Below are 20003 nucleotides of genomic sequence, written 5' to 3'. Positions count from 1 at the left end.
CACACACAGATAACCACACACAAAGACACACACAGGTAGATAAAGACACACACACAGATAAAGACACACACAGACACACACAGATAGAGACACACACAGATAGAGACACACACAGATAGAGACACACACAGATAAAGACACACACAGATAGACACACACAGAGATAGAGACACACAGAGATAGAGACACACAGATAGAGACACACACAGATAGACACACACACAGATAAAGACACACACACAGATATATAAAGACACACACACAGATATATAAAGACACACACACACACACACACACAGATTAAGACAAACACAGATACATAGATAGCCACACACAGATATATAAACACACACACACACACACACAGATAAAGACACCCTCCTTTCCCATCTCTTCCTCCACCCTCCCATTCCCATCTCTTCCTCCACCCTCCCCTTCCCATCTCTTCCGCCACCCTTCCCTTCCCATCTCTTCCTCCACCCTTCCCTTCCCATCTCTTCCTCCACCCTCCCTTCCCATCTCTTCCTCCACCCTTCCCTTCCCATCTCTTCCTCCACCCTCCCTTCCCATCTCTTCCTCCACCCTCCCCTTCCCATCTCTTCCTCCACCCTCCCCTTCCCATCTCTTCCTCCACCCTCCCCTTCCCATCTCTTCCTCCACCCTCTCCTTCCCATCTCTTCCTCCACCCTTCCCTTCCCATCTCTTCCTCCACCCTCCCCTTCCCATCTCTTCCTCCACCCTCCCTTCCCATCTCTTCCTCCACCCTCCCTTCCCATCTCTTCCTCCACCCTTCCCTTCCCATCTCTTCCTCCACCCTCCCCTTCCCATCTCTTCCTCCACCCTCCCTTCCCATCTCTTCCTCCACCCTCCCTTCCCATCTCTTCCTCCACCCTCCCCTTCCCATCTCTTCCTCCACCCTCCCTTCCCATCTCTTCCTCCACCCTTCCCTTCCCATCTCTTCCTCCACCCTTCCCTTCCCATCTCTTCCTCCACCCTCCCCTTCCCATCTCTTCCTCCACCCTCCCCTTCTCATCCCTTCTCCACCCTTTGTCCAACTTCATTGTGTATTACAGTTCAATGTGTATTACAAAAACATTCATTATTTCTTTCAGCATATTTTTTTGTTCTCAGCATGTTGCAAATCTAAAAATGTAAGACTCATCTATTTTTCACTATAATCTATGAATCATCTGACAGACCCTCTCTGTGTTCCCTGACCCCTGACCCTAACACTCTTCAGGCTATGACTTCCCAGCGGTGCTGCGATGGTTTGCAGAGCGCGTTGATCGCATCGTCCTCCTGTTCGACGCCCACAAGTTGGAGATCAGTGACGAGTTCTCCGAAGCCATCGGAGCGCTGCGGGGTAATGAGGAGAAACTGCGTGTCGTCCTGAACAAGGCTGACATGGTGGGAACACAACAGTTGATGAGAATCTACGGCGCTCTAATGTGGTCTCTGGGCAAGGTGAGAGGAGACTGACCTTTATTTATCCCCAAGGGAAATGACTTTCCTACAGTCATAGTAAAAACAATACAGACCTATACACAGTGGTGACCCGTCATTCAGGGCAGGTCAACCGTAGCTTTGATTGGACTGATCATGTCAACATCTTACTTTCAAAATCTTAGCTAGCAAGCTAGCGGTCATCATCATGAATCAAGTCGACAATCTACTGGCAAAATCTTTTCAATCCTTGTCATACGAAGAGAAATTATGAAGAGATATTATAGATAAAACGTACCGGTGCTCATTGGCCATTGGACAAACATTACAAAACAAGTTGGAAATTGCAAATTCAACAATAAGTGGTTTGGAAGGAATCAGTGGCTAACTGCAAGCATTGCAAAGCAATCACTAACCTGTTATTCAGTGGAGAGGGTGTGTGGTCCAAGTCTGGGTTTAAGGGTCTCTTTTCCAAGCTTAAAAGGATAAACATTCAACACCATGGGCCAAAAAAGGTTGAATACATTGGCCATCCGGTCAATCCAGCATGACTTCTGCCAAGTTCAAAACAACTGGAAACTCGGAACTGGGAAATCTCAGACTTCAGTGAGTTCAAGAAAAAAATGAGCTCCTACTGGGAAAATACGTTTTGAACAGTCATCCAACTCGGTATTCCAAGTCGTGAACTCGGGCCTCTTTCTAGAGCTCTGATCTGAAGATCACTGACGTTATGATTCAACCTTGTTTTCTTCAGTTTCCAGTTGTCTTGAAAGCACCATAAATCCAGAGAATGCCAGACTTTGATGACAAAATATGCCCACAAAGGACCGCCACACCACCTTCTTGTTCAAGTGAGCACAGCACAACAAGGGGAGTCCAAAAATGTATTTTATGCTGCTGCATAAATGATGTAATATGCCAGGGAGATATGAAGGGGGATACCTAGTCAGTTGTAAAGGGGGATACCTAGTCAGTTGTAAAGGGGGATACCTAGTCAGTTGTAAAGGGGGGATACCTAGTCAGTTGTAAAGGGGGGATACCTAGTCAGTTGTAAAGGGGGGATACCTAGTCAGTTGTAAAGGGGGATACCTAGTTAGTTGTAAAGGGGGATACCTAGTTAGTTGTAAAGGGGGATACCTAGTCAGTTGTAAAGGGGGATACCTAGTCAGTTGTAAAGGGGGATACCTAGTCAGTTGTAAAGGGGGATACCTAGTCAGTTGTAAAGGGGGATACCTAGTCAGTTGTAAAGGGGGATACCTAGTCAGTTGTAAAGGGGGATACCTAGTCAGTTGTAAAGGGGGATACCTAGTCAGTTGTAAAGGGGGATACCTAGTCAGTTGTAAAGGGGGATACCTAGTCAGTTGTAAAGGGGGATACCTAGTCAGTTGTAAAGGGGGATACCTAGTCAGTTGTAAAGGGGGATACCTAGTCAGTTGTAAAGGGGGATAACTAGTCAGTTGTAAAGGGGGGGATACCTAGTCAGTTGTAAAGGGGGGATACCTAGTCAGTAGGAAAGGGGGATACCTAGTCAGTTGGAAAGGGGGATACCTAGTCAGTTGGAAAGGGGGATACCTAGTCAGTTGGAAAGGGGGGATACCTAGTCAGTTGTAAAGGGGGATACCTAGTCAGTTGGAAAGGGGGATACCTAGTCAGTTGGAAAGGGGGATACCTAGTCAGTTGGAAAGGGGGATACCTAGTCAGTTGTAAAGGGGGGATACCTAGTCAGTTGTAAAGGGGGAGGATACCTAGTCAGTTGTAAAGGGGGAGGATACCTAGTCAGTTGTAAAGGGGGAGGATACCTAGTCAGTTGTAAAGGGGGAGGATACCTAGTCAGTTGTAAAGGGGGAGGATACCTAGTCAGTTGTAAAGGGGGAGGATACCTAGTCAGTTGTAAAGGGGGAGGATACCTAGTCAGTTGTAAAGGGGGAGGATACCTAGTCAGTTGTAAAGGGGGAGGATACCTAGTCAGTTGTAAAGGGGGAGGATACCTAGTCAGTTGTAAAGGGGGAGGATACCTAGTCAGTTGTAAAGGGGGAGGATACCTAGTCAGTTGTAAAGGGGGAGGATACCTAGTCAGTTGTAAAGGGGGAGGATACCTAGTCAGTTGTAAAGGGGGGGATACCTAGTCAGTTGGAAAGGGGGGGATACCTAGTCAGTTGGAAAGGGGGGGATACCTAGTCAGTTGGAAAGGGGGGGATACCTAGTCAGTTGTAAAGGGGGGGATACCTAGTCAGTTGTAAGGGGGGGATACCTAGTCAGTTGTAAAGGGGGGGATACCTAGTCAGTTGTAAAGGGGGGGATACCTAGTCAGTTGTAAAGGGGGGGATACCTAGTCAGTTGTAAAGGGGGGGATACCTAGTCAGTTGGAAAGGGGGGGATACCTAGTCAGTTGGAAAGGGGGGGATACCTAGTCAGTTGTAAAGGGGGGGATACCTAGTCAGTTGTAAAGGGGGGGATACCTAGTCAGTTGGAAAGGGGGGGATACCTAGTCAGTTGGAAAGGGGGGGATACCTAGTCAGTTGTAAAGGGGGGGATACCTAGTCAGTTGTAAAGGGGGGGATACCTAGTCAGTTGGAAAGGGGGGGATACCTAGTCAGTTGTAAAGGGGGGGATACCTAGTCAGTTGTAAAGGGGGATACCTAGTCAGTTGGAAAGGGGGGGATACCTAGTCAGTTGGAAAGGGGGGGATACCTAGTCAGTTGTAAAGGGGGGGATACCTAGTCAGTTGTAAAGGGGGGGATACCTAGTCAGTTGTAAAGGGGGATACCTAGTCAGTTGTAAAGGGGGATACCTAGTCAGTTGTACAACTGAATGCATTCAACTGACATGTGTCTTCCACATTTAACCCAACAATCAGTACTGTAGCTAAGAAAGTAATACTAAGTGTATGTTGTGTAGTAAGCTGTTAGTACAGGCATGGTCCTTGGAGGCCTGATTGGTATCACACTTTTCCCCCATCCCTAAGGTCTGATTGGTGTCACACTTTTCCCCCATCCCTAAGGTCTGATTGGTGTCACACTTTTACCCCCATCCCTAGCAAACACAGCTGATTTAAAGATCATGATTAGTTGATTATTGGAGTCAGGTGTGTTAGAGGCTGGGGCAAAAGTGTGACACCAATCAGGCCCCCGAGGACTGGAGTTGCCCAGGGCTGTGTTAGTAGCTCATGTGCCTCACCCTAATAATTTAGTTCCTTTCCCCCTCATAACTTAGCCTACTGTTCTGACTTGGTGGTGCACATGTAGCCTGTTTTAGAAAATGTTATCATCGAATATTGTAAGAGCTTTTATTGTCTGCTTATATGCCCCCTTTATTTATCATACGGTTCTGACTTGGTGTACAGAGAGAATACTCTAAGAACGGCCTATGTTCTGAATTCTGTCGCAGTGCATTTAAAAAGTGCTGAACAAATTATTATATTGACTATGTCTGTCTCAGCTCGCTCATTAATGTCTTAATCGAAATGACGGATTGCCTCTTGTCCGCTTGTCGTCCCTTTATGCCATAGTTTGTACATCTCAACTGTCTGTAGAAACCACATTTGTTTAAGCAAGTCAGCCATATCAGCTATGTTTATTAAAAGGCAGTAAATGAGGCTGAATGAACTGTTTCCCTGCCAGACAAGGTTCCAGGTGTAGCAGTGGTAAGGATTCACTCCATGGTGCTGAAAAGAAAGCTCTGCTGTTGGGACAGCATTATGTAGGCTTTGTGATCACTGTTTGTCACCGCTATAGTGCAATGAATGTATTGTGTTGTGTAGTGTCTTTGCTGGCATCTAAAACATATTTTGGGAGTTTGCCCCACCAAGATTTAAATGGTAAAATTGCCACTGCCAATACATAGTCAAAACAATCACTAAACAGTACATATTCACCCAGTTCCTTCAGAAAGTGTTCAAACCCCTTGACGTTTTCCACATTTTGTTACAGCCTGAGTTTGTTGTGTCACTGGCTTAAACACAATACCCCATAATGTCAAAGTGGAATTATGTTCTTAGATATTTTTACAAATTAATAAACAATGAAAAGCTGAAAAGTCTTGAGTCAATTAGTATTCAACCCCTTTGTTACGGCAACCCTAAATACGTTCAGGAGTACACATTTGCTTAAGTCACATAATAAGTTGCATGGACTCACTCTGTGTGAAATAACAGTGTTTAACATGATGTCTGAATGACTACCTCGTCTCTGTATCCAACACATACCATTATCTGTCAGGTCCCTCAGTCAAGCAGTGAATTTCAAACACACATTCAACCACAAAGAACAGGGAGGTTTTCCAACGCCTCACAAAGAAGGGCACCTACAAAATAGCAGATATTGAATATCCCTGTGAGCATGGTGAAGTTATTAATTACACTTTGGATAAGGGGGGTTATACTAAGCTAACATATGGAATTATTGCTATTTGATTTTGAATTGAAGGACCCCTTTAGGTATAAAAAAAATATATACTTTTTTTTTGGGGTGGGGGGGGGGGGTAAAACATTGCATTTGGCCTTACTGCTATTAGCCAATAGAAACACATTGCATTTGGCCTTACTGCTATTAGCCAATAGAAACACATTGCATTTGGTCTTACTGTTATTAGCCAATAGAAACACATTGCATTTGGTCTTACTGCTATTAGCCAATAGAAACACATTGCATTTGGCCTTACTGCTATTAGCCAATAGAAACACATTGCATTTGGCCTTACTGCTATTAGCCAATAGAAACACATTGCATTTGGCCTTACTGCTATTAGCCAATAGAAACACATTGCATTTGGCCTTACTGCTATTAGCCAATAGAAACACATTGCATTTGGCCTTACTGCTATTAGCCAATAGAAACACATTGCATTTGGCCTTACTGCTATTAGCCAATAGAAACACATTGCATTTGGCCTTACTGCTATTAGCCAATAGAAACACATTGCATTTGGCCTTACTGCTATTAGCCAATAGAAACACATTGCATTTGGCCTTACTGCTATTAGCCAATAGAAACACATTGCATTTGGCCTTACTGCTATTAGCCAATAGAAACATGGAAAAACAAATAGAATATATCAAAAGGAAGTGTGTTTTAAAGTTGTTTGTCCTTCAGTATATCTGAGAGATATTAGAAAGATCAGGAAAATGTTGTATATGTTTTGGACTGATATTTAACCATCTTCTTTGGCAGTAAACTATCTCCATATATACTTCCATTTGTTTTGTTTTGTTTTACTGGTACCGGGCTATCTTCAGTCTAGTCCTAGAGCAAAACCATCGACACGTACGTGTTCCCCTCTATGGGAAGGTGACCATCTATGAAAAGTCTCACCTTTCTACAGACTAGTCCCGTGACACTTGTTGGGGTCGTAGAGCAAAACGAAGAACATCATCGTGGTCGTGAGAGTCTCATCTTTCTATAGAGTGGTCGGTGTTTTGGGACGTCTCATGGTCTGACAAACATCGTTGTAGCTCGGCCACCTTCCACCGCAGATGCGGTAGGCCGCCATTTGCGGGCGTTTTCACTTTGTCCATATCGGGTATTGCGTGTAGATGGGTGACTAAACATATATTTAATACATTTTGAAATGAATTTGTAACACAACAGAAAGTGGAATAAGTCAAGTGTTATGAATACTATCTGGAGGCAGCAGGGTGAAGTTAACTACAGAACTAACATGCAAAAGGGCACCTAAAGGGTTGTGTTGAGTGGGTATAACATCTAAAGGGTTGTGTTGAGTGGGTAGTGGGTATAACACCTAAAGGGTTGTGTTGAGTGGGTATAACACCTAAAGGGTTGTGTTGAGTGGGTATAACATCTAAAGGGTTGTGTTGAGTGGGTAGTGGGTATAACACCTAAAGGGTTGTGTTGAGTGGGTAGTGGGTATAACACCTAAAGGGTTGTGTTGAGTGGGTATAACACCTAAAGGGTTGTGTTGAGTGGGTATAACACCTAAAGGGTTGTGTTGAGTGGGTAGTGGGTATAACACCTAAAGGGTTGTGTTGAGTGGGTATAACACCTAAAGGGTTGTGTTGAGTGGGTATAACACCTAAAGGGTTGTGTTGAGTGGGTAGTGGGTATAACATCTAAAGGGTTGTGTTGAGTGGGTATAACATCTAAAGGGTTGTGTTGAGTGGGTAGTGGGTATAACACCTAAAGGGTTGTGTTGAGTGGGTAGTGGGTATAACACCTAAAGGGTTGTGTTGAGTGGGTAGTGGGTATAACACCTAAAGGGTTGTGTTGAGTGGGTATAACACCTAAAGGGTTGTGTTGAGTGGGTAGTGGGTATAACACCTAAAGGGTTGTGTTGAGTGGGTAGTGGGTATAACACCTAAAGGGTTGTGTTGAGTGGGTAGTGGGTATAACACCTAAAGGGTTGTGTTGAGTGGGTAGTGGGTATAACACCTAAAGGGTTGTGTTGAGTGGGTAGTGGGTATAACACCTAAAGGGTTGTGTTGAGTGGGTAGTGGGTATAACATCTAAAGGGTTGTGTTGAGTGGGTAGTGGGTATAACACCTAAAGGGTTGTGCTGAGTGGGTATAACATCTAAAGGGTTGTGTTGAGTGGGTAGTGGGTATAACACCTAAAGGGTTGTGTTGAGTGGGTAGTGGGTATAACACCTAAAGGGTTGTGTTGAGTGGGTAGTGGGTATAACATCTAAAGGGTTGTGCTGAGTGGGTAGTGGGTATAACACCTAAAGGGTTGTGTTGAGTGGGTAGTGGGTATAACACCTAAAGGGTTGTGTTGAGTGGGTAGAGGGTATAACGTCTAAAGGGTTGTGTTGAGTGGGTAGTGGGTATAACATCTAAAGGGTTGTGTTGAGTGGGTATAACACCTAAAGGGTTGTGTTGAGTGGGTATAACACCTAAAGGGTTGTGTTGAGTGGGTATAACACCTAAAGGGTTGTGTTGAGTGGGTAGTGGGTATAACACCTAAAGGGTTGTGTTGAGTGGGTAGTGGGTATAACACCTAAAGGGTTGTGTTGAGTGGGTAGTGGGTAGAACACCTAAAGGGTTGTGTTGAGTGGGTATAACACCTAAAGGGTTGTGTTGAGTGGGTATAACATCTAAAGGGTTGTGTTGAGTGGGTAGTGGGTATAACACCTAAAGGGTTGTGTTGAGTGGGTAGTGGGTATAACACCTAAAGGGTTGTGTTGAGTGGGTAGTGGGTATAACACCTAAATGGTTGTGCTGAGTGGGTAGTGGGTATAACACCTAAAGGGTTGTGTTGAGTGGGTAGTGGGTATAACACCTAAAGGGTTGTGTTGAGTGGGTATAACACCTAAAGGGTTGTGTTGAGTGGGTAGTGGGTATAACACCTAAAGGGTTGTGTTGAGTGGGTATAACATCTAAAGGGTTGTGTTGAGTGGGTAGTGGGTATAACACCTAAAGGGTTGTGTTGAGTGGGTAGTGGGTATAACACCTAAAGGGTTGTGTTGAGTGGGTAGTGGGTATAACACCTAAAGGGTTGTGTTGAGTGGGTAGTGGGTATAACACCTAAAGGGTTGTGTTGAGTGGGTAGTGGGTATAACACCTAAAGGGTTGTGTTGAGTGGGTAGTGGGTATAACACCTAAAGGGTTGTGTTGAGTGGGTATAACACCTAAAGGGTTGTGTTGAGTGGGTATAACACCTAAAGGGTTGTGTTGAGTGGGTAGTGGGTATAACACCTAAAGGGTTGTGTTGAGTGGGTATAACATCTAAAGGGTTGTGTTGAGTGGGTAGTGGGTATAACACCTAAAGGGTTGTGTTGAGTGGGTAGTGGGTATAACATCTAAAGGGTTGTGTTGAGTGGGTATAACACCTAAAGGGTTGTGTTGAGTGGGTAGTGGGTAGAACACCTAAAGGGTTGTGTTGAGTGGGTAGTTGGTATAACACCTAAAGGGTTGTGTTGAGTGGGTAGTTGGTATAACACCTAAAGGGTTGTGTTGAGTGGGTATAACATCTAAAGGGTTGTGTTGAGTGGGTATAACATCTAAATGGTTGTGTTGAGTGGGTAGTGGGTATAACACCTAAAGGGTTGTGTTGAGTGGGTAGTGGGTATAACACCTAAAGGGTTGTGTTGAGTGGGTAGTGGGTATAACACCTAAAGGGTTGTGTTGAGTGGGTAGTTGGTATAACACCTAAAGGGTTGTGTTGAGTGGGTAGTGGGTAGAACACCTAAAGGGTTGTGTTGAGTGGGTAGTTGGTATAACACCTAAAGGGTTGTGTTGAGTGGGTATAACATCTAAAGGGTTGTGTTGAGTGGGTAGTGGGTATAACACCTAAAGGGTTGTGTTGAGTGGGTAGTGGGTATAACACCTAAAGGGTTGTGTTGAGTGGGTATAACATCTAAAGGGTTGTGTTGAGTGGGTAGTGGGTATAACACCTAAAGGGTTGTGTTGAGTGGGTAGTGGGTATAACACCTAAAGGGTTGTGTTGAGTGGGTAGTGGGTATAACACCTAAAGGGTTGTGTTGAGTGGGTATAACACCTAAAGGGTTGTGTTGAGTGGGTAGTGGGTATAACACCTAAAGGGTTGTGTTGAGTGGGTAGTGGGTATAACACCTAAAGGGTTGTGTTGAGTGGGTAGTGGGTATAACATCTAAATGGTTGTGCTGAGTGGGTAGTGGGTATAACACCTAAAGGGTTGTGTTGAGTGGGTAGTGGGTATAACATCTAAAGGGTTGTGTTGAGTGGGTAGTGGGTATAACACCTAAAGGGTTGTGTTGAGTGGGTATAACACCTAAAGGGTTGTGTTGAGTGGGTATAACACCTAAAGGGTTGTGTTGAGTGGGTAGTGGGTATAACACCTAAAGGGTTGTGCTGAGTGGGTAGTGGGTATAACATCTAAAGGGTTGTGTTGAGTGGGTAGTGGGTATAACACCTAAAGGGTTGTGTTGAGTGGGTATAACACCTAAAGGGTTGTGTTGAGTGGGTATAACACCTAAAGGGTTGTGTTGAGTGGGTAGTGGGTATAACACCTAAAGGGTTGTGTTGAGTGGGTAGTGGGTATAACACCTAAAGGGTTGTGTTGAGTGGGTAGTGGGTATAACACCTAAAGGGTTGTGTTGAGTGGGTATAACACCTAAAGGGTTGTGTTGAGTGGGTAGTGGGTATAACACCTAAAGGGTTGTGTTGAGTGGGTAGTGGGTATAACATCTAAAGGGTTGTGTTGAGTGGGTAGTGGGTATAACACCTAAAGGGTTGTGTTGAGTGGGTATAACACCTAAAGGGTTGTGTTGAGTGGGTAGTGGGTATAACATCTAAAGGGTTGTGTTGAGTGGGTATAACACCTAAAGGGTTGTGTTGAGTGGGTAGTGGGTATAACACCTAAAGGGTTGTGTTGAGTGGGTAGTGGGTATAACATCTAAAGGGTTGTGTTGAGTGGGTAGTGGGTATAACATCTAAAGGGTTGTGTTGAGTGGGTATAACACCTAAAGGGTTGTGTTGAGTGGGTAGTGGGTATAACACCTAAAGGGTTGTGTTGAGTGGGTATAACACCTAAAGGGTTGTGTTGAGTGGGTATAACATCTAAAGGGTTGTGTTGAGTGGGTAGTGGGTATAACACCTAAAGGGTTGTGTTGAGTGGGTAGTGGGTATAACACCTAAAGGGTTGTGTTGAGTGGGTAGTGGGTATAACACCTAAAGGGTTGTGTTGAGTGGGTATAACATCTAAAGGGTTGTGTTGAGTGGGTATAACACCTAAAGGGTTGTGTTGAGTGGGTAGTGGGTATAACATCTAAAGGGTTGTGTTGAGTGGGTATAACATCTAAAGGGTTGTGTTGAGTGGGTAGTGGGTATAACATCTAAAGGGTTGTGTTGAGTGGGTAGTGGGTATAACATCTAAAGGGTTGTGCTGAGTGGGTAGTGGGTATAACATCTAAATGGTTGTGTTGAGTGGGTAGTGGGTATAACACCTAAAGGGTTGTGTTGAGTGGGTAGTGGGTATAACATCTAAATGGTTGTGCTGAGTGGGTAGTGGGTATAACACCTAAAGGGTTGTGTTGAGTGGGTAGTGGGTATAACATCTAAATGGTTGTGCTGAGTGGGTAGTGGGTATAACACCTAAAGGGTTGTGTTGAGTGGGTAGTGGGTATAACATCTAAAGGGTTGTGTTGAGTGGGTAGTGGGTATAACACCTAAAGGGTTGTGTTGAGTGGGTATAACACCTAAAGGGTTGTGTTGAGTGGGTAGTGGGTATAACACCTAAAGGGTTGTGTTGAGTGGGTAGTGGGTATAACATCTAAAGGGTTGTGTTGAGTGGGTAGTGGGTATAACATCTAAAGGGTTGTGTTGAGTGGGTAGTGGGTAGAACACCTAAAGGGTTGTGTTGAGTGGGTATAACATCTAAAGGGTTGTGTTGAGTGGGTAGTGGGTATAACATCTAAAGGGTTGTGTTGAGTGGGTATAACATCTAAAGGGTTGTGTTGAGTGGGTAGTGGGTATAACACCTAAAGGGTTGTGTTGAGTGGGTAGTGGGTATAACATCTAAAGGGTTGTGTTGAGTGGGTAGTGGGTATAACACCTAAAGGGTTGTGTTGAGTGGGTAGTGGGTATAACACCTAAAGGGTTGTGTTGAGTGGGTATAACACCTAAAGGGTTGTGTTGAGTGGGTAGTGGGTAGAACACCTAAAGGGTTGTGTTGAGTGGGTAGTGGGTATAACACCTAAAGGGTTGTGTTGAGTGGGTATAACACCTAAAGGGTTGTGTTGAGTGGGTATAACACCTAAAGGGTTGTGTTGAGTGGGTATAACACCTAAAGGGTTGTGTTGAGTGGGTATAACATCTAAAGGGTTGTGTTGAGTGGGTAGTGGGTATAACATCTAAAGGGTTGTGTTGAGTGGGTATAACATCTAAAGGGTTGTGTTGAGTGGGTAGTGGGTATAACACCTAAAGGGTTGTGTTGAGTGGGTAGTGGGTATAACATCTAAAGGGTTGTGTTGAGTGGGTAGTGGGTATAACACCTAAAGGGTTGTGTTGAGTGGGTAGTGGGTATAACACCTAAAGGGTTGTGTTGAGTGGGTATAACACCTAAAGGGTTGTGTTGAGTGGGTAGTGGGTAGAACACCTAAAGGGTTGTGTTGAGTGGGTAGTGGGTATAACACCTAAAGGGTTGTGTTGAGTGGGTATAACACCTAAAGGGTTGTGTTGAGTGGGTATAACACCTAAAGGGTTGTGTTGAGTGGGTATAACACCTAAAGGGTTGTGTTGAGTGGGTAGTGGGTATAACACCTAAAGGGTTGTGTTGAGTGGGTAGTGGGTATAACACCTAAAGGGTTGTGTTGAGTGGGTAGTGGGTATAACACCTAAAGGGTTGTGTTGAGTGGGTACTGGGTATAACATCTAAAGGGTTGTGTTGAGTGGGTATAACACCTAAAGGGTTGTGTTGAGTGGGTAGTGGGTATAACACCTAAAGGGTTGTGTTGAGTGGGTAGTGGGTATAACATCTAAAGGGTTGTGTTGAGTGGGTATAACACCTAAAGGGTTGTGTTGAGTGGGTAGTGGGTATAACACCTAAAGGGTTGTGTTGAGTGGGTAGTGGGTATAACACCTAAAGGGTTGTGTTGAGTGGGTAGTGGGTATAACACCTAAAGGGTTGTGTTGAGTGGGTATAACACCTAAAGGGTTGTGTTGAGTGGGTAGTGGGTATAACACCTAAAGGGTTGTGTTGAGTGGGTAGTGGGTATAACATCTAAAGGGTTGTGTTGAGTGGGTAGTGGGTATAACACCTAAAGGGTTGTGTTGAGTGGGTATAACATCTAAAGGGTTGTGTTGAGTGGGTAGTTGGTATAACACCTAAAGAGTTGTGTTGAGTGGGTATAACACCTAAAGGGTTGTGTTGAGTGGGTAGTGGGTATAACACCTAAAGGGTTGTGTTGAGTGGGTAGTGGGTATAACACCTAAAGGGTTGTGTTGAGTGGGTAGTGGGTATAACACCTAAAGGGTTGTGTTGAGTGGGTAGTGGGTATAACACCTAAAGGGTTGTGTTGAGTGGGTAGTGGGTATAACACCTAAAGGGTTGTGTTGAGTGGGTAGTGGGTATAACACCTAAAGGGTTGTGTTGAGTGGGTAGTGGGTATAACACCTAAAGGGTTGTGTTGAGTGGGTAGTGGGTATAACATCTAAAGGGTTGTGTTGAGTGGGTAGTGGGTATAACATCTAAAGGGTTGTGTTGAGTGGGTATAACATCTAAAGGGTTGTGTTGAGTGGGTAGTGGGTATAACACCTAAAGGGTTGTGTTGAGTGGGTAGTGGGTATAACATCTAAAGGGTTGTGCTGAGTGGGTATAACACCTAAAGGGTTGTGTTGAGTGGGTAGTGGGTATAACACCTAAAGGGTTGTGTTGAGTGGGTATAACACCTAAAGGGTTGTGTTGAGTGGGTATAACACCTAAAGGGTTGTGTTGAGTGGGTAGTGGGTATAACACCTAAAGGGTTGTGTTGAGTGGGTAGTGGGTATAACACCTAAAGGGTTGTGTTGAGTGGGTATAACATCTAAAGGGTTGTGTTGAGTGGGTAGTGGGTATAACACCTAAAGGGTTGTGTTGAGTGGGTAGTGGGTATAACATCTAAAGGGTTGTGTTGAGTGGGTAGTGGGTATAACACCTAAAGGGTTGTGTTGAGTGGGTAGTGGGTATAACACCTAAAGGGTTGTGTTGAGTGGGTAGTGGGTATAACACCTAAAGGGTAGTGGGTATAACATCTAAAGGGTTGTGTTGAGTGGGTAGTGGGTATAACACCTAAAGGGTTGTGTTGAGTGGGTAGTGGGTATAACATCTAAAGGGTTGTGTTGAGTGGGTAGTGGGTATAACACCTAAAGGGTTGTGTTGAGTGGGTAGTGGGTATAACATCTAAAGGGTTGTGTTGAGTGGGTAGTGGGTATAACACCTAAAGGGTTGTGTTGAGTGGGTAGTGGGTATAACACCTAAAGGGTTGTGTTGAGTGGGTAGTGGGTATAACACCTAAAGGGTTGTGTTGAGTGGGTATAACACCTAAAGGGTTGTGTTGAGTGGGTATAACACCTAAAGGGTAGTGGGTATAACATTTTGTGATAACTGTAAAAAGGGCTTCATGGATATATTGGATTGATTGACAGGTGTTCAACACCCCAGAGGTCGTGAGGGTGTATATCGGGTCGTTCTGGTCTGAACCGCTGCTGGTCCCTGATAACCGTCGTCTGTTTGAGCTGGAGGAGGAGGATCTGTTTAGTGACATCCAGAATCTTCCTCATAACGCAGCCCTCAGGAAACTCAACGACCTGGTGAAGAGGGCACGGCTGGTCAGGGTAGGTTCTCTCTCTCTGGATCTCCCTCCCGCTGTCTGTCTGTCTCATTCATCTACTAGATGCTATGATATAATCTGCAACCACACCTTTCTGACTAGGTACTGAAGAATAAGGTGTCTGACTCAGTTTGATATAAGACATTGAGGAGAAAGTGGCTTTGCTGAAGTGAATATCCTCCTCTCTCTCTCCCTCCCCCCTCTCTCCCCCCTCCAGGTGCATGCCCACATCATCAGTTACCTGAAGAAGGAGATGTCAACCTTCAGGAAGGACAACAGGAAGAAGAACCTGATCTACCAACTTCCTGTCATCTTCTCCAAGATCCAGCTGCAGCACCACATCTCTGCTGGGGACTTCCCTGACTGTGCCAAGATGCAGGTCGATCTGGTTGTCTGTCTGTCTTTTTTTCATGAATTAGAAAACACTCAACATGATAAAAAAAGAAACGTTTATTAGATTAGTATAAAACATTTGTTGATGATTTAAAACCAAAAATTATTTTCTATATAAACATTCAAAATATCGTTTATATTTAGTCTGTTTGGGTTTCAGTGTCCAGCACTAATATGACCACTCTGTGGAAAGGTGAGACTTCTCAATGTCCATAGCAAAAAGTCCAGCATCCCTCAGTAATCCATCTCTAAGTCATACAGTGCCTTGCAAAAGTATTCATCACCCATGGCGGTTTTCCTATTTTGTTGCATTTTAACCTGTAATTTAAAACAGATTTTTATTTGGACTTCACCAATTTGGACTATTTTGTGTATGTCCATTACATGAAGTGAAATGAAAATGTTTTCTTATTTAAAAAAATTCTAAAAAATTCAAAACGGAAAAGTGGTGCATGTATATGTATTCACCTCCTTTGCCATGACGCCCCTAAATAAGATCTGGTGCAACCAATTACCTTCAGAAGTCACATAATTAGTTAGATTGCCACAGGTGGACTTTATTTAAGTGTCACATGATCTGTCACATGATCTCAGTATATATACACCTGTTCTGAAAGACCCCAGAGTCTGCAACACCACTAAGCAAGGGGCACCACAAAGCAAGCGGCACAGTGAAGACCAAGGAGCTCTCCAAACAGGTCAGGGATAAAGTTGTGGAGAAGTACAGTTCAAGGTGGGTTATAAAAAAAATATCAGAAACTTTGAACATCCCACGGAGCACCATTAAATCCATTATTAAAAAATTGAAAGAATATGGCACCACAACAAACCTGACAAGAGAGGGCCGCCCATCAAAACTCACGGACCAGGCAAGGAGGGCATTAATCAGAGAGGAAACAAAGAGACCAAAGATAACCCTGAAGGGGTTGCAAAGCTCCACAGTGGAGATTGGAGTATCTGTCGATGGGACCACTTTAAGCCGTACACTCCACAGAGCTGGGCTTTACGGAAGAGTGGCCAGAAAAAAATAAGCATACATGTTTGGTGTTTGCCAAAAGGCATGTGGGAGACTCCCTAAACATACTCTGGTCAGATGAGACTAAAATTGAGCTTTTTGGCCATCAAGGAAAATTTCTATGTCTGGCGCAAACCCAACACCTCTCATCACCCCGAGAACACCATCCCCACAGTAAAGCATGATGGTGGCAGCATCATGTTCTGGAGATGTTTTTCATCCTCAAGGACTAGAAAACTGGTCAAAATTGAAGGAATGATGGATGGCGCTAAATACAGGGAAACTCTTGAGGGAAACCTGTTTCAGTCTTCCAGAGATTTGAGACTGGAACAGATGTTCACCTTCCAGCAGGACAATGACCCTAAGCATACTGCTAAAGCAACACGCGAGTGGTTTAAGGGGAAGCATTTAAATGTCTTGGAATGGCCTAGTCAATGCCCAGACCTCAATCCAATTAAAAATCTGTGGTATGACTTAAAGATTGTTGTACACCTGTGGAAACCATCCAACTTGAAGGAGCTGGAGCAGTTTTGCCTTGAAGAATGGGCAAAAATCCCAGTGGCTAGATGTGCCAAGCTTATAGAGACATACCCCAAGAGACTTGCAGCTGTAATTGCTGCAAAAGGTGTCTCTACAAAGTATTGACCTTGAGATGAATAGTTAACTTCTCTGGGATAGGTGGGACGGTAGCATCCCACTTGGCCAAAATCCAGAAAAAAATGTAGCGCGCCAAATTCAAATATATTACTATAAAAATAAATCTTTCATGAAATCACACATTAAAGACACCAAATTAAAGGTACACATGTTGTGAATCCAGCCAACATGCCTGATGTCAAAAAGTATTTACGGGGAAAGCACACCAAACAATTATGTTAGCTCAGTACATAGCCACAGAAAAACACAGCCATTTTCCCAGCAAAAGATAGTAGTAACAAAAAGCAGAAATAGAGATAAAATTAATCACTAACCTTTGATGATCTTCATCTGATGACACTCATAGGACATCATGTTACACAATACATTTATGTTTTGTTCGATAATGTGCATATTTATATCCACAAATCTCGGTTTACATTGGCGCCATGTTCAGAAATGCCTCTAAAATATCCGGAGTAATTGCAGAGAGCCACGTCAAATAACAGAAATACTCATCATAAACTTTGATGAAAGATACATGTTTAACACAGAATTAAATATCCACTTGTTCTTAATGCAACCGCTGTGTCAGATTTAAAAAAAACTTAAAAAGCACACCATGCAATAATCTGAGACAGCGCTCAGATTTAACAACATTTCTCCGCCATGTTGGAGTCAACAGAAATACGAAATTACATCATAAATATTCCCTTACCTTTGATTATGTTCATCAGAATGCACTGCCAGGAATCCTTGTTCCACAATAAATCGTTGTTTTGTTCGATAATGTCCATTACTTATGTCCAATTAACTACTTTTGCTAGCATGTGTAGTACACGTGTCCAAACGCTCGCGCAGATGCAGGCAAACGTCGGACAAAAACTTCAAAAAGTTATATTACAAGTCGAATAAACTGGTCAAACTTAGTAGAGAATCAATCTTCAGGATGTTGTTATCATATATATCCAATAACGTTCCAACCGGAGCATTTCTTCATGTCTGTATAAGTAATGGAACGCAAGGCGATATCATGAGTAAAGCGCGTGAGCAAGAACTGGCAAACTGCCAGACCAGTGACTGAAACACCTCCCATCCGGCCCCACATAACACTAGAGGCTTCATTCAGCGTTCTACAGACTGTTGACATCCAGTGGAAGGCGTAGGAAGTGCAAACAGATCCATATATTACAGGGAATTGAATAGGCGATGACTTTAACATTGACCCTTCTCAGAATTCTCACTTCCTGTTTGGATTTTTTCTCAGGTTTTAGCCTTCCATATGAGTTCTGTTATACTCACAGACATCATTCAAACAGTTTTAGAAACTTCAGAGTGTTTTCTATCCAATAATAGTAATAATAATATGCATATATTAGCATCTGGGACAGAGTAGGAGGCAGTTCACTATGGGCACGCAATTCATCCAAAAGTGAAAATGCTTCCCCCTATATCAAAGAAGTTAAGCACGCTCAAGTTTTCTGTTTTTTTGTCAAATTTCTTGTTTCTTTCACAAGAAAAAATATTTTGCTTCTTCAAAGTGGTAGGCATGTTGTGTAAATCAAATGATACAAAATCTATTTTAATTCCAGGTTGTAAGACAACATTTTTTGAAAAATGCCAAGGGAGTGAATACTTTCGCAAGCCATTTTATTTCCCAGATGGACTGATTGGCTGACTAGTTCGCTCTGTTCTCTGTTCCCATCCAGGAGCAGCTGTTGACCCATGACTTCAGTAAGTTCAAGCCCCTGAAACCGTCCCTGATGGTTGCTCTGGACGAGCTGCTGGTATCCGACATCGCCAAGCTGATGCCCCTGCTGCGCCAGGAGGAGATCAACATGGGGGTGCAGCCAGTGGTGCAGGGGGGGGCCTTCCTGGGAACCCGCACCGGGCCCTTCGTGAAGAACGACCCATTCGGAGACGTGGAGAAGGAGGGCGAGGATGGGGGCGAGATGGCCTGGGTGGTGACCAAGGACAAGCCCAAATATGACGAGATCTTCTACAACCTGGCGCCCAACGAGGGCAAGCTGAGTGGCACCAAGGCCAAGGACTGGATGGTGAGCACCCGGCTGCCTAACTCCGTACTGGGGAGGATCTGGAAGCTGTCGGATGTGGACCGAGATGGCATGCTGGATGACGAGGAGTTTGCCCTGGCCAGCCACCTGATCGAGGTGAAGTTAGAGGGGCATGGTCTGCCACCCGAGCTACCAGCACGTCTGGTGCCCCCCTCCAAGCGCAGGCAGAAAGGATCTGATACATAGAGAGACTACATTAACACACCCTTTGGAGCTGAGAGTATAACCCTCTGACAGCTGACACACACACTACTGCCCCCCCCCCACGTTGTCACCTAGTCCCCCACGTTGTCACCTAGTCACCTAGTCCCCCACGTTGTCACCTAGCCCCCACGTTTTCACCTAGTCACCTAGTCCCCCACGTTGTCACCTAGTCCCCCACGTTGTCACCTAGTCCCCCACGTTGTCACCTTGTCCCCCACGTTGTCACCTAGCCCCCACGTTTTCACCTAGTCACCTAGTCCCCCACGTTGTCACCTAGTCCCCCACGTTGTCACCTAGTCCCCCACGTTGTCACCTAGCCCCCACGTTTTCACCTAGTCACCTAGTCCCCCACGTTGTCACCTAGTCCCCCACATTGCCACCTAGTCCCCCACATTGCCACCTAGTCCCCCACATTGCCACCTAGTCCCCCACGTTGTCACCTAGTCCCTCACGTTTTCACCTAGTCCCCCACGTTTTCACCTAGTCACCTAGTCCCCCACGTTGTCACCTAGCCCCCACGTTTTCACCTAGTCACCTAGTCCCCCACGTTGTCACCTAGTCCCCCACGTTGTCACCTAGTCCCCCACGTTGTCACCTAGTCCCCCACGTTTTCACCTAGTCCCCCACGTTGTCACCTAGTCCCCCACGTTGTCACCTAGTCCCCCACGTTGTCACCTAGTCCCCCGCATTGTCACCTAGTCCCCCACGTTTTCACCTAGTCCCCCACGTTTTCACCTAGTCCCCTAGTCCCCCGCATTGTCACCTAGTCCCCCACGTTGTCACCTAGTCCCCCACGTTGTCACCTAGTCCCCCACGTTGTCACCTAGTCCCCCACGTTGTCACCTAGTCCCCCACGTTGTCACCTAGTCCCCCACGTTGTCACCTAGTCCCCCACGTTGTCACCTTGTCCCCTACGTTGTCACCTAGTCCCCCACGTTGTCACCTAGTCCCCCACGTTGTCACCTAGTCCCCCACGTTGTCACCTAGTCCCTCACGTTGTC

General features: G+C 44.9%; 1 protein-coding gene across 1 annotated transcript in view; it reads left to right on the top strand.

The window, feature by feature from the left end:
• The window catches only part of LOC120018898 (EH domain-containing protein 2-like), a 38817-nt gene extending 19833 nt beyond the window's left edge, over positions 1 to 18984 (top strand). Inside the window, exons 4-7 of the mRNA XM_038962118.1 lie at positions 1241 to 1464; positions 14495 to 14683; positions 14897 to 15058; positions 18433 to 18984. Of these exons, the coding sequence (XP_038818046.1) occupies positions 1241 to 1464; positions 14495 to 14683; positions 14897 to 15058; positions 18433 to 18984 (1127 nt within the window). The remainder of the gene's footprint in view (positions 1 to 1240; positions 1465 to 14494; positions 14684 to 14896; positions 15059 to 18432) is intronic.
• The last annotated feature ends 1019 nt before the right edge of the window (positions 18985 to 20003 follow it).

Source organism: Salvelinus namaycush, chromosome 23 (genome assembly GCF_016432855.1).
Source record: "Salvelinus namaycush isolate Seneca chromosome 23, SaNama_1.0, whole genome shotgun sequence".
Classification (NCBI taxonomy): Eukaryota; Metazoa; Chordata; class Actinopteri; order Salmoniformes; family Salmonidae; genus Salvelinus; species Salvelinus namaycush.
The sequence above is the reverse complement of the archived record's forward strand: the minus strand, read 5'-3'. Positions and strand labels throughout refer to the sequence as shown.